This window comes from Phodopus roborovskii, unplaced genomic scaffold, assembly GCF_943737965.1.
Source record: "Phodopus roborovskii unplaced genomic scaffold, PHOROB, whole genome shotgun sequence".
Taxonomy (NCBI): Eukaryota; Metazoa; Chordata; class Mammalia; order Rodentia; family Cricetidae; genus Phodopus; species Phodopus roborovskii.
The window spans coordinates 39290967-39306035 of record NW_026126410.1 but is presented as its reverse complement, the minus strand read 5'-3'; the positions used below and the strand labels follow the sequence as shown (position 1 = coordinate 39306035).

General features: G+C 39.9%; 1 protein-coding gene across 1 annotated transcript in view; it reads right to left on the bottom strand.

The window, feature by feature from the left end:
• Ctnnd2 (catenin delta 2) overlaps positions 1-15069 on the bottom strand; it is a 791514-nt gene that overhangs the window by 200320 nt on the left and 576125 nt on the right. The window contains exon 11 of the mRNA XM_051182606.1: positions 7883-8096. Coding sequence (XP_051038563.1) covers positions 7883-8096 — 214 coding nt within the window. The remainder of the gene's footprint in view (positions 1-7882; positions 8097-15069) is intronic.

The following is a 15069-nucleotide window of genomic DNA, read 5'->3' as shown; positions in this document are numbered from 1 at the left end:
GGAGACAATGGAAAGGGAGGAAGGAAAGGGAAAAATATAATAAAGATCAGGTAACAGAATACATAGTATGAAAGAAAGGGGAACTATTTGTGTGGCAGAAATGAACCAAGAAGAGGAAGCTGAGAGAATGGGCAACAGCGTGGGAGTAGGAGGAGTCAGAATGAAGTACATGCCATGACATACTTGGTATGCTGACTTAAAAACTGAGAAAGAAAAATGAAATCATTTGCACGGTTGAGTCAGTGGCTGGTCTCCTTAATTACAAGAAAGGGCCATTTGGGCATGCACAGCATAAACAGAATACCCACTATTGTCGGAGAAGTGATGCCTCCAGGGACACTTGCTTTAAACCAATGTAAAAACTTACTAACAGAGTCTACGATCCAATAAGCACTGTTTTATTACGATTTGTGAAGCGTTCCCAAAACTTCAGTTGTGTGTTTCAAATTTTATGTTGATTGTTTCCACATTTAGAGAGAGGAAAAACTTCCATTAGTCAAGCCCAAAGGACGTGCAACATTTCTAATTGGTTCTCTTGCTCCCAAGCACTGTGAGTAATGGACAGACAGCAGAGAATAACTTCAGCTGGGGTTAACTACAATGCTGATCATTATCTCATCATAATTATTGCATAGGAGGAAAATTATGTATGCCCAGGCCTACTAGATGGCGAAGAAATACATGCTGCTGTGAGACGAGGCTGCAGAGTGAGCAGGCAGGTGTTTCCCAGCATATGTGGTTGTGTGCTACATACAGATACCTCTATTTTGACATTGAATTATTGCTCAAACAGCTTTCCAAGAATTTATGGTCCTGTATGATGCCTGCTTTATTTTACCCTTCTATTGTTTGGACTCCTCCGTAGCATTTTAAATTGGTATACACACCTTGCACCTGGTAATGCATTTCATGCGGTCATTTTAACGCAAGTATGTAAGGTTCTTGCCCCTGTCATGCTCCCACTCATCCTACCCTCTCCTGTGAGTCCCTCTAGTTTCCCTGGAGGCCTCACCTCTACTTTCCTGTCACGTGCACATATACAATTTTATGGCTCCATATAAATCCAAAAATGAGAGAAAAGGTGATAATTTTCTTTATGAACCTGACTAAATTTGCTTCATATGATAATCTCTATTTGCATCCACTCTCCTGTGAATAACATAATGTTGTTCTTTACTGATGAATACAATTCCATTGTGCATATATGTCACCTATTTCTTTCCTCATTTCCCTGCTGATGGACAGAGGCTGAGTCCATGACTTAATAGCTAGGTTTCATCCAAATTCCTGTTTATTAAACATGTTAAAAATCACTAAATTAACCACCTTGCAATTCTGCAAATCCTAATATGTAACTATAGACAGAATGCCTCCAAAGAAGCCCCTCTCCCTGTTTCTCTAACCTTTCCCAGTGCATTTTGTTCCAATATATGAGCTCAGAGGCAGAAGAAAGACAGAGACAGAAATAATTCCCTTTACCTAGGGGAACTCCTACAACATACCATGTCATGAATCCTTGATATTCTGTTTCATGCCTCCTGGAGAACGGAAAAGTCACAGTTTTATTTAATTCATGCAGGAACACTTGACCTCATTCCCCAAGGATTCGTGGAGGCTCCTTGGAGCAAAGGAAGTGAAGCAAGACACTCTCACATCCCTCTGCCACACCTTCCATAGACACCGACTTCTCCACTGCTCATCTAGCAAGTTTATAAAATGTGGACACATTTGTCAGAATTCTTCTGTCTTAGTTAGGGTGTTATTTCTGTGAAGAGACACCACAACCATGACTGATGGGAGATGCCATTATGTATATATGTTTCTCATACTGGTTAATAATAAAGCACTGTTGGCCAATAGGAAAGGAAGATAGGAGGGACTAGGAGACAAGGAGGAAATAGGAAGTAGTAAGAAGGAGTCAAGATGGAGAGTCTGGAGAAAGCAGTATGCCGCCGGCTCCCCGGTAAGAGAAATACATAGATCAGCAAAAATGGGTTAATAATTAAGGCAAAGCTAGCCGATAAGAAACAAGTAACCGGGCCAACAGCATTGTATCAAATACAGAGTCTCTGTGTATTATTTGGGGCTGGCGCAGCAGCAGGACTAGACCTGGCGGCGGGAGGAAAAACCCCTTCTCCTTACAAATGGCGCCCAATGTGGCTAAGAACTTACACTTAAAATTAAACAAAAGCTTAAAAAAGGGTTTTAGAAACAAAAGAACAGAAACAAGCAAAGCTTCTTGGTAGCAGCATTTTTCCCGGTTGGGTTCTGTTTTGCTAAAGACAAACAGATATTTGCGCGGCTCCTTTAAGGGAAGATTCCTGACTCAGCATGAGCGGCAAAAAACACACAGCTTTTAAATAACTCTGCTAACAATTTGTTGGTGTGTATGAGAGATGGCAATGGCAGTGACCACATCTCCAAGCCGGCAGCATGCTTTCTGGGTGGCAGCGCAGACCAAGGCGGTGAGCACAGCTTTCAGTGCTGGCGGTAAAAGTACCCGCCACCATCTTTGGTAAACCGCGGCAGAAACAAAGACTTTCATTTTAACAATGTTGTTGTTTAACAGATAAAGACTCATGACCAGAAAAAGATAAAGATACAGTAAAGACAGATTCATATTAAGAAAAACCTCTAAAGGTTTACAGTGTTTTAAAATATATGTAGGTTTGGGAGAAAAAAAAAATAAAATGGTTTTTAAGAGACAAAGAGGAACTGGGTGTGGTGGCACACACCTTTAATCCCAGCAATTGGGAGACAGAGGCAAGCAGATCTCTTGTGATTTGCAAAGTAAACCTGGTATGCAGAGTGAATTCCAGGGCAGATAAGAGTTACAAGGAGAAGCTCTGTCTCAAAAAATAAAAAGTAAAAGAAACAGAGTAATAATAAAGCCACATAAAGATGAAAAGCTCAGAGAGAATCTGGTTACTGTATGGCATTATATTGTCTTTATATCATTTGACTGCTGAGGAAACAACAACTGTTGAAGGAAATACTGCTGGATTAATTCAATTTATATATTTTAAAAATGCTTTGACTCAAACATTTAAGTTCAAGGACAAGTTACTGGGGAAAAGGATTTCTATTTTTGTTTCCACAGAAAATAAAAAGCTGTGGATTCCTTCCAGACTAATGTGGTTTGATCAAGCCAGGCCCCCTGAAACAGAGTCGCTGGTGATCCAACTTTCAAAACAGCTTGGACAAAGCAGCCTCGAAGACTACAGCCAAGATTTCTGCAACTTCTTAGGATCCCCATGACAGCGCCCCCTGTCAGCAGGAAGTAGTTTGGAAAGAACGACGCCCAAATTCCCAAATATTGTTTATAAATGTTTGTTTTCATTTAAATGGACTTGGTTATAAATGGTTAATGATCATAGTCAATTCTTTTTCAAGGTAAAAAGGGAATTATGGTATTGATATAATTACTTTGTTTTGGAATGGATTTTCATTTATTGATACAATTTAATGTCAATTTTGTGAGATGTGTATTTCTCCTCTTGTTTAGGTATTGTGTTTATATAGAAATATAATGTAGTACAGATTATAGATAATTACCTATGATAGTCAAAGCTTAGAGTTAAGTTAGTTAGGTTTTCAAGATACACAGAGATGTATTTGAGATAGATAGAAATTCTTCAAACCTTTCAAAGACCTACAGAATATGGCATTTAAAATGGTTTAGGGTTTTTCTTGACAAAGAGGCACCAATGCTCCTGGCAACACCACCTGCGTCAGAAAGGAAGATAGACATTAAAAAAACACGTTATGGAGTTTACTTCCAATATGGCAAGACTAGCCATTTGGACAAGATACTGCTCTTGTCTGGACTGTTTGACTTTATGCTGTATATACTGGACATGCAGGACCCACAGAAAAGTGACTGCTAATTCAAGATGGACATTGCTACAGAGTTCCTGCTTCATGGAAGAGTCTTCGAGACAGTATGCAGGACACAGAGAAAAGTGACTGACAAACTGCCAATACAAGAAGACAGTATAAAGTTTTCTGCTTTACTGGAGAGTCTGTCAGACACACTATGGCCTATGGGCTGAAGATGGAAGATTACAAAAGAACTTCGGGTGACCAGGCAGTGAGTTGTTTCTGTCATTTCTAGAGTTTATATATTATCCTTCTGTGGTCTTTGAAGGAGTTGAAGACAGATAGTTATGGTTATAGTTTTCCTTAGTCAGGATTAAAGATAAGTTACATATAGAACTTTAGACTCACAAAGATAAAATAGATGATGGAATAGTTTCTTAAATCTTGATAAATGTTAATGGACTAAATAGTGTTAACTGTGATTCTTATTTGATAACTGTTATGTGATATATTTTGCTATGTTAAGGTTAAAACCCTTCTTTTTATTTAAACAGAAAAGAGGAGATGATGGGAGATGCCATTATGTATATATGTTTCTCATACTGGTTAATAATAAAGCACTGTTGGCCAATAGGAAAGGAAGATAGGAGGGACTAGGAGACAAGGAGGAAATAGGAAGTAGTAAGGAGGAGTCAAGATGGAGAGTCTGGAGAAAGCAGTATGCCGCCGGCTCCCTGGTAAGAGAAATACATAGATCATCAGAAATGGGTTAATAATTAAGGCAGAGCTAGCCGATAAGAAACAAGTAACCAGGCCAACAGTATTGTATCAAATACAGAGTCTCTGCGTATTGTTTGGGGCTGGCGGCGTGGCGGCGGGAGGAAAAACCCGTACTCGTTACACCATGACAGCTCTTATAAACACTTAAATGGGGCAGGCTTACAGTTTCAGAGGTTTAGTCCATTATCATCATGGTGGGAAACATGGCGGCATGCATACAGACATGGTGCTGGAGAAGGAGCTGAGAGTTCTGCATCTTTTTCCACAGGCAGAAGGAGACTGTGTGCCACACTAGGCACAGCTTGAGCATATGAGACCTCAAAGCCCACCCCCACAGTTATACACTTCCTCCAGCAAGGCTACATCTACTCCAATGAAGCTACACCTCCTGATTATGCTGCTCCCTATGGGCTAAGCACTCAAACACATGGATCTATGGTGGCCGCAGTATCTTCACAAAGTTAGCATTCAGAATAATCCAGGCTCTGGTCATTCAGAGCAGAGCTTCACCCTGGCAGAAAGTTCTAGATGGTGAGTTAGTTAATTATCAAGGCGTAGCAGAGCACCTAACGGCTGGACACTCTGAAGTGTTTGAGGGAAGAATGGAAAGTACGACATTCCTGGGCCCACACAGGCAGGCTTGTTATAGTCTCCTTGGTATAACTTGGCCAGAGACAAGTGTCTCAGAGGGGAAAGAGAAATGGAAAGTTTAGTGACCTTGGGGCTCTACTGAGTTAGCCAAACTAAAACAATGAATTCCTCATGCTCTGCAGGAGCCAACAGAATCACCACTTCAAAGCCCTTTTTGGCAGATGAAATGGGCCAGTGCTGAAGATGAAAATTTGTCTCTAAGGTTCTCTGAGATACATTCAATTTACCTCATTTCCTTTTCCTCAGGCCGGGGGATTGGCTTTGATTAGACTTGATCACTGGTGTGATGTTTAAAGAAAAGTCAGCCGAGTGATGCGGCCTTCCTAGTTCCCTCAAATCTCTGCCACTGGGGAAACTTAGAAGGATCTGTATTCCCAGCACCCAGCCCTCTGCCCTCTGCAAAAGCTTGTCCTCACAGGTGTTTTCTTCCCATTCCCGTCTGCAGGATGGTACTGAGGCCCAAGTGTTGCTATTTAACATTACCTACAATGCTAACTCCATCCACAAGGAGAATATAACACTCTGCCTTTGGGAAGGCAGAGCACACCTGCTAGGGGAACTTGGATTGTTCATAATTGATCACTGGTGTTTCAAAGGCAGGGTGCCTTTTTGCAAGGGAAGTGAAGCCAGCTTTGGCCACCATGGGGACCCCCTTGTTTGGCTTTCCTCAGGAGAAGCAGAGTAAGAATGGAAGATCTCTGCCTTTAGGCCAAGTACTACATCTTTCCCATAGTTCAAGCTTCTCCACAAGTGGAATCCCTTTGACCTTCTTAGAAGGATGTGTGCTTTTGATATTTCCAAATGTAGCTCACAGAAATATTTCTACCATTGCTTGGGGTTAAAATTATGGTCTCCAAGATCTTCCAGTAGCAGTTGGGAAATGCTACGACTTGTCTCAGCCCCTTTATAATCACCTCACGTGCCAGCAGCAGCTCATGGGGCTGGGCAATGGACCCCATTGCAATCTCTCTCTGTAAGCCATCAGCCACCTCCAACTTTCACACAGTATGAATGCTATTGAAGCAATGTTTAGGTAATGGGTTTGTGTTGCAGACAGTACAAAGCAGACCTAATTCCAAGCCTTTTCCAAGCATGAAATGGCATGTTCAGCACATGCAGAAGACGCTGTCAAGACTCTCATTCCCGGGTTCCTGCATCCACTGGCTTTAAGCACTAAGCATCCTCATACACACTGAGTCCTTTTCACCCAAGCACCTTCCAATTCACACACAATCAGAGAAAATAAAGGCAGTCCAATCTTGCATTACTTATAATGTCAGGGAACAGTTTAGATTATGTAACTCACCTCAAAGCAGTCTTCAAAAATCACACAATGCAGATGATGATGACCTTACCTTGCCTGACCCATCTGAGTTTATTGTGAAGCATTACTTTAATAACACTAACCCTTGCCAACAATTATTTCCACAAGGAAAAGCCTCTACTTATAGAAAAATGAAGAGGAAATGAAGCCGGCCAGCAAGTAAGGGTGTGGGGAGGACATGACAAATAAAGTAAACAAACAAACAAACAAATAAATAAATAAAAATGAGTCATTTGGGGTCTGGTTTAAACTTTGCCAAAAACAAGAAAGAGATAGAACAATGACCTCAAAGGAAGAAAACACAAGGAAATGTACTGAAACCGGGAGTCTGACCCAGCCTTGTGTGCCTGTTTATGATTCTGTAGCTTTAACTATGTATTTCCTTAAAGTAATTTTTTCTCATACTTCGTCTGCCCAGATACAGGGAAGTTTTAGACCTAAGACAGTATAGTGGATAATTAAGAGATGTTTTGGGGAAGTTACATTTGCAACTCACTTGTTCATTAAAGGAGTGCTTTAATGAACCAGGCGCCAAAACATCACCCCCAAACAGCAGTGAGTATAAGAAGAAGGAACTTCAGAACAATTTGGAACCCCATACTGGGGACATGTATGTCATTAGACCTCCAACAAGTTAAATTGCACACTTACCAAGTGGAGGATGACAGTTAGTGGCTAATGTTTACTCTGCCCAGTTATTCTAAGAAAGGTACAGGCAGAATGCTTTCAACATCTTCACTCTTTAAACCCTCATTACTCTACAAGATACAATGATTAAGTCTAAAACCCAGGTCTGTGAATATGGAAAGGCATTCAAGTTAACTTCAAACAGTTCTGTACTATTCAGTACTATACCCTTGGAGCTTTGAGCATGCAGGGGTATTTTACACAATAAATTAACACCAGAATCACAATATGCTCAGTGCACTTATACACCAAAACATATGGCTGCTTGCCAATAGCTTGAATGCCTTGTCCTTTTATCATTTATTTCTAATGTTGCTCTAACGATGGCCTGTGGGTACTGTAAGATACTCAGCTACTTCTAAAGAAAATGACAAGGACTGAAGTAAGATCACAGAATTTTAGTGACAGCTACATTTACCATATTCTAATTATTGAGTATGATCAACCTACATGTGTTACCTTTGACAATATTTTACTCACTCATCTGAAACTGGAGAATGACTATGTTATCAGCTCTGGGAGGCTCTGAGTTATAATACTTGGTTCACACATTTGCTACTGGGCTACAAAATGAAACAGATATCTTGAGACAAAACAGAACCATTTAATGAAAAGTCTAACCTGTGACCAGCTCCCGGATCTCCAGGTCTGTGGTCTTGCGAAGCAGTCTCACCAGGGCTGGGATGCCACCACAGTTTTTCAGGGCGATTTTGTTGTCGTCATTGGCCTTCCCATACACCAAGTTCCTCAGAGCCCCACAGGCACTACGGTGGACTTCTGTCATCCGGTGATCCAGAAGGTCCACCAGGAGCTGTATGCCTCCTTGTCTCCTTATCTGAAAGAACAAGGGAAACGGCTTTGGCCTTGGAGCTTGGGTTCCACTGTCTGAGCCCAAGCACTGTTTTCCTTGGATAACCAACCGGCTACAGAAAAATTGCACTGAACCGAATTAAGGCTTATGAAAGAGAAAGAAAACTAAGTGCTCTTCTCGGATTCCATCTCCTGTAACCACTTTTATTCCTACCAATAAGAAAATGAACACACTGTTTTGAAACCATAGAATCTTGGAAAGGTGGTTTTTAACTTCATAATGGGTGCATCAGACATTTCTTTAAAACAAAACAAAACAAAACAAAAATGTCACATGCTCACAGAGTTAAAATGATCACCATTACTGAGACTTAACTAAATTTTACCATTGTCTTAAAGGATAGGAGTATTGATATAGAAATCATTGAGAATATTCTACTCAACAGGAAAAGACTGCAAACATAAAAGGCACTGAAACTAGATGAGTATCTGAAATAATTGACACAGGGGGGTTTGTTTCAGCAGCTCTGGGGATGTAAGAAGGTCACTTGGAGTGAGAGGCACAGCATGGGTGACCACAGAAGGCATGTCATAGCTTCAGTCTTTGATTGACAACAGTGGAAAATGAGTTTTGTTTTAGTGTTCCATTTGTTGAAAGAAACTTATAATCTAGAGATGAATGCAAGAGTGTTTTGTGGTATGTTTCCAGATATGTGTTCTTTTTGTTTCCCATTAACATTGGTGCCAACTTAAATATTTAAATCACAAGGAAAACAAACTAGCTCATTAATACATAAACACTTTCCTGGAATCCTCATCTGAACACTGCACTTATATAGAAAATCACCTGATCCATTTGGGAGAGCTTCTTTGTCTCTCGTTAGACTTCAGTATCACGAGGGATTAAAGGATTGACACCTTCATGATTTAATTTTCTTATCCCAGAAATTTTATTCATCCCAGAAATGTAGTAGGACACATGGCTGCCTCCTGTCACAATGGAGCTCAACCTCACTGCTTCTAGCTGCAATCTGGAAATGACTCTTCCCCAACCCAGCATTCCAAGATCCCGTAGGACCTTCATTTGTTTCACCAATATGTTTTCAGCCCAAGTGCAAAGCCATGCTCACCATAAATGCTCACCACCTACATGCTGAACGAATGAGGAGGGTTAATTAATACACAACTTGCCAACTTAGGGTTCTATAGATTCACTAAAACGTTGCTTTTCAAAATTGAGTTATATACCTTGTAAAGGACGGAAAAAAGGCCTTTTGTGAACAGCCATGGATGTATTCAGGGATCTCCAGTGGCACGTCCCAAACCAGCTTACAATCATACAGTGGGAAGGCTTCATGAACATAGGGTGGAACACTGATGATTCATTAGGAGCCTACAAGAAGTGTTTTCACTCATGCACATAATGCAAACATAAAAAGAAGGAAGCCTTACAGTGTTCACAGAACCCAAACCCTTTAGTCTGGAAAGTATGATGTAGCGTTTTGTGTATTGTGCCTCTTGTGGGAAAAGCACAAGAGAAGACAGGGGAGGGTGTGGGGAGGGAATTCCTGGGGCACAGCATCACTGAGTGAATGCTGAGTTCTCTTCCTCGCACTGTGCACAGACTGCAGGTGGTAAGGATGCCTGGGGAGGGCATCTCAAATGATTTCTGAGCCTATTAAAAAGAGACAATGGTGGTATGAGTTTGCACTCCCACCATCAGTGGAGGAGTGTTCCCCCTTTCTCTACATGCTCTCCAGCATAAACTGTCCTTGGTGTTTTTTATTTTAGCCATTCTGATCTGTGTAAGATGGAATCTCAGAGTTGTTTTTATTTGCATTTCCCTGATGGTTAAGGATGTTGAACAATTTCTTAAATGCCTTTTGGCCATTTGAGATTCCTGTATTAAGGATTCTCTATTTAGAGCTGTATCCCATTTTTTAAAAACTGGATTATTATTATTATTGTTGTTGTTGTTGTTATTATTATTTTGTGACTAGCTTATTGAGTTCCTTGTATATTTTGGAGATCAGCCCTCTGTCAGATGTGGGGTTGGGGAAGACCTTTTCCCATTCTGTAGGGCTTCTGTTTTATCTTGTTGACTGTGTCCTTTGCCTGACAGAAGCTTCTCTGTTTCAGGAGGTTCCATTTATTAATTGTAGATCTCAGTGTCTGTGCTACTGGTGTTATGTTCAGGAAAGACACGACCCTGCTAGGTCTGACCACCATGGCCTCACACCCAACAGTATTAGGGTAGCACAAATTAGACTTGATGATTTTTTTTAAACTGTAATTTTTAAATAGCAAAGAGTCAAAGTGAAGTGAGTAGAGGTAGGTGTGGATCAGGAGAAGTTGGTGAAGGGGTAATGCCATTAGAATACATAGAACACAAAACTCCCAAAGAAACAATAAAAATATCTACAAAAAGATTATCTGTCAAGGAACTATAACTATAAACCAACCTGATAAAGGATATTCTTATTAATCTTAATATCTGGTCAATATGTAAATTATTTACTAATGGAATAATACAGCATATAGTAGCCAGTGAAAAGAATGCAGTTCCTGCAGGTAAAAGTGGTTTTAGTGCAAATTAAAAGTATTATGTAATACATTCAGAATCCAGTCTGGTATGTGGTTAATGAAACCAATAGGGGATCTATTATTCTAATCAGTTGTATTGATTGTACTGGTCATTTAAGAGATACATTTACATACATAAATACTGTCCTATAAGATTTTTGTTAGCTATATTTCCAACATAAGAAAAATGAACTAACCTGTTTTTAAAAGAAGAGCAACGTTTGCTTTTCTTTTCATAGCAACTTAATAGATTTTCTTAAAGGCATTTAAATAATTTTGAGCAATCTTAGCTCTCTATATATTTCAGAAAAATATTTCCTTTTATGCCAAGAACTGGAATTACACAAAAATACTCAGATTCTCAATTTCAAGGTGCTAGTTTTTTGTTAAATGAAAAATTGACTAAAGAGAAGGATGCTTTTCATTTCATTAACAGATTAACCTCCAATAAGTAGATGAGAAAACAAGACTACAGCAACTGATTGCCCAATAAGAATTTAAATTGCCCAGATGGTTCTATCTCATACAGCCTTCCCCAGGCACTACTCATGGACCTTGGTGGAGGATGTGTAGGGCTCCGACTTCCATCTCCACCTGCATCTGGCACAGAATTACTTGCTTTTTTGCAGTGTATATCCCTGCCCTGCCTACTCCAGGAACTGTTGGGAAGCAAATGAGACAGCACAGGGGGATGCTTGAGGAGGACACACGTCAACAGATGCACTAATGTGTGTTATTTCTTTCTTCTTTCCACATAAGCACCAAATTCATAAAATCTTTGCCACCCCCGTACAGGCTTTTCCACAGACTCTGATGCCATCAATGTGTCCTTCCTCGGCTGGCACTGGCATCAGATAAGACCATCCAAAGGCCACTCTGGGAACATGGGACAAAAAGAAGGCCATGGAAAAGAGACTGACATTTTTAATCTTTTTCGATTACCTTGCACTTAAGAGGAGTAGCTGTGCTTATAGTAAATATTAGTAAAGTTTTCTGTCCATAGCTGGTTAAAGAAAACTATTTCTCATGGGAACTTCTGAAATGATCTATTTTACTGCTGTATTAACTCTCAAGTACATATCACCTCAGGGTCCTATCATTTGTGGAGATAAAAGAAAGGGGAAACTCTCTCTTTTGAACTAAACATGAATTGTCATCTTCTACATAGTGATACATGAGGTACTTAATGGACACAAACATTCCTGCAACACCATGAAGAAATCCCACCCCGTCTACTGCAAGGTTCTGCTTGTTAGTCTCCTCCTGACAATAACCACAGTGAAGGTCTCTGGTCAGTTACACAGTGTGAGAATGAGGTAAGGTCGGGTGGGAGTGTATGAATATCTGGCTACCTGCCAAAGAAACAGGCACAGACGCCAAGTGAATCTCAAGCCAAACTCCTGAGGACTGGGATTCCAGGTCCTCCATACAGTCCTAGGTGATTAGAATTGCTGAACCCCAAAGATGGTCTCAGCATTATTTACTCTCTAATGCAGCCATGGAAGGGCTTCCTTCAAATAAAAATGCAAGAAAAACAACAACAACAACAACAACAACAAAAACAACCAAAAAACAAAACAAACAAACAAACAAACAAACAAAAACAAGCCAATTCTCTGAGTTCTTTTCCCAAATGTTACTCCAGGAGGTCTCAGGGTATCCCACAATAATATGTTTATCTGGGTTCTGTGAATGTGAAACAATAAACTGGACAAGATGCATAGTAATATATTATATGTATAGACTATGTGTGCATATGTGTATGTGTATGTGCATGCATATAAGTGTGCAGATGGGCCCATCCATGTGCACCATGGAAGCCCAAGATGGATTCAGGTGTCCTGCTCTTTTGTTCTCTACTTAATTCTTTGTGACTGACTCTTTCATTGAACCTGGGCTAGCTAGCAGCTGTGAAACCCCTTTATCTCATCCTCTACAGCTCGGGGCTTATGGATGTGTGGCCACACTCCACTTTTTACAAGAGTGCTGGGGTTCAAACAGAGGGTCTTACACTTGAGCAAAACATGGCCTTATTTACTGAACCATCATCCCAAGCAGCTAAGTATAAATTTATCAACAGCAAGAAAGAAACACAATCTATAGTAGCATGGGAATAGCACAAGAAAAAATTTGAGTCAAGAGACCTGAGGTCCCTTCTGGGTTCATTTCATGATACAGGAGAAGGAAAGAAAGAGGGATCCCCAGTGTGGAGAACAGGGCAGGTCTTCAATGACTGACAGATGGGCTATTGCATAACTCTGGATAATCTGCTATCATGCAATGACATGTATGTGTCATCCCTGTTCTCTCATGCATGTGAGAACATGGTAAAGAGGAGCTTGACCTTGACAGCTCACTTCAAACACAGACTTGCTTTCCACTGTCTTTGTGCTCAATACCAGTTTAAATATCCCTTGCTTATCTATCCTTTTCTTCCAGAAACGTGAACTTGATGCATGGTAAAGATCACTACTGTGTATTTACACAATACAAGAAGAACCAAGCTCACTTTAAATGCAAAACAGTGTGACAATACCAATGACGGACCTTGTCACCTAGCTGTATTATGGATAAAATAAATGGTCCTTAAGACTGAAAAAGTGAAGATTCACAATTATGAAAATGCTTCAGAAGATAGGAAATGCAGCAAGCAAGACAGAAGCTCCATAAGGTTGAAAACTCAAGACTTTCCTTATCTGTCTCCATAGTTACCATATTTGTGTGTGTATTAAAAACAATCAAAATTTTAATAAAAAATAGATCAGGAGTATCTGTGAATAAATGTGTCTAGAGAACCATGTTTTTGAAACTTTTTACAACAATCAGACTTCATTTGCCTGCATGGGGATACAAACTAAAGCTCTTCTAATCCAAAGTCAGGTTATGCCTAAAAGTTGTTTTGGACAGAATGACAGTAAAAAGAAATCATCTAAGAGAACTAATTCAGGGGAAAAGTCAGAGGGAAACACAGGACTCTGGAAGAGGGAGCAAGTGTAAATCATCAATCAGCAGAATGGCATGGCAATGGACCAAGAGTCCACAAGCAGCAAGAAAAGAGAAGACAGGGAGAAACCCCCAAAGATCTGCACATTACAAAAAGAGTTCGAATGTCCTCCCGAAACAGCAGTTTAACCCAGAATTAAGGAAAACAGGATCATACAGTAGGGGAAATATCACCTTCCATTCTTCAAACTTGCATAAAAATAAGTTAAAAGGAGTTAGACATTTGATTGACTACATAGTGAGAAGCCACAGGGTGATAATGAGACCCTACCTATGAAATAAATAGGTAGGTAAATAAATAACTATGAACCATGAAGTGGGATAGCATCAGAAGATAGCGTGCTTGGGTAGGTGTTAACTGCAGAAGCTAAGGCTGACATAAAAGCCGCTGACACAATGAAAACCCAACACTCACCCCCCATGTCAGCAAAGCAGTGAGGGGCAGACAGGGAAATTACTGGCTCTGAACTTGATGGACAAAATGCTCACAGCCTTATGTTAGGTGGGGAAACTGAGGCAGGCAGGGACTTTAACATTTAAATCTAGTTTGTACTTCTAATGCTCACGCACCTCTGGGACTCATCCATAAAGTAGTCTTTGGGTGGTACTGTGTTGGACTCACTTCCCTCTGCTTGCACTGATCACAGATTGGTGTGATACATTGGTGATGTTTATTTGAGTAGAGATATACATGGTGTTTGTCTCAAAACCAAGCGAATTTGCCATTTGCATTTAATACTAGGACGTACTCCTCTGTAAGTATGTACTGCACCTTCTTCATCTAGTCTCATGAAGACCAAGATTTCTTAATGCCTGTATTTTGGATAAATAAGCAACAAGTGTAAAGAAAAGAAGTTTCCCACACATGCTCAGGGATGGTGGGTTCTACCTGAGTTTAACCACTTGATGTAGTCTAAAGGGTTACAGTAACTTACATTCTACAGCAGCAAGCAAGAATCACCTTGTACATGTCCCATTTCAGAATCCTTTTAACTATCCCAAACTTCTTTATACAAAATGATATCAGTCTTAAGTTTTAATCATCCTCTTGTTATTGGTGAACCTGGGTCATTGAATAAACTCTGTAACCACATGTCTAGAATTAGAAATCATTGCTAAGCAACACAAACAAATACATTAATACACAGAACAAATGCCCAGATCAGGGATGAAGAGCTAGATACTGAAAAGTCAATGTTTGCTAAAAAATTATTTATAGTTTTAAAAAATTTCAATCAAAATGTTTTTTAAATATAGTATAACTTTGATATGTAATTGTAGCACATCATAAAATAAAGACCATTTTCAATAAGGAGGAATGAAATGGGATTATTTTCTCTCATTGATAAATATTTTATAATGTTTCAATAAATAAAATGTTGGGTTATTGATGACAGAGTCAAAATGGCTGA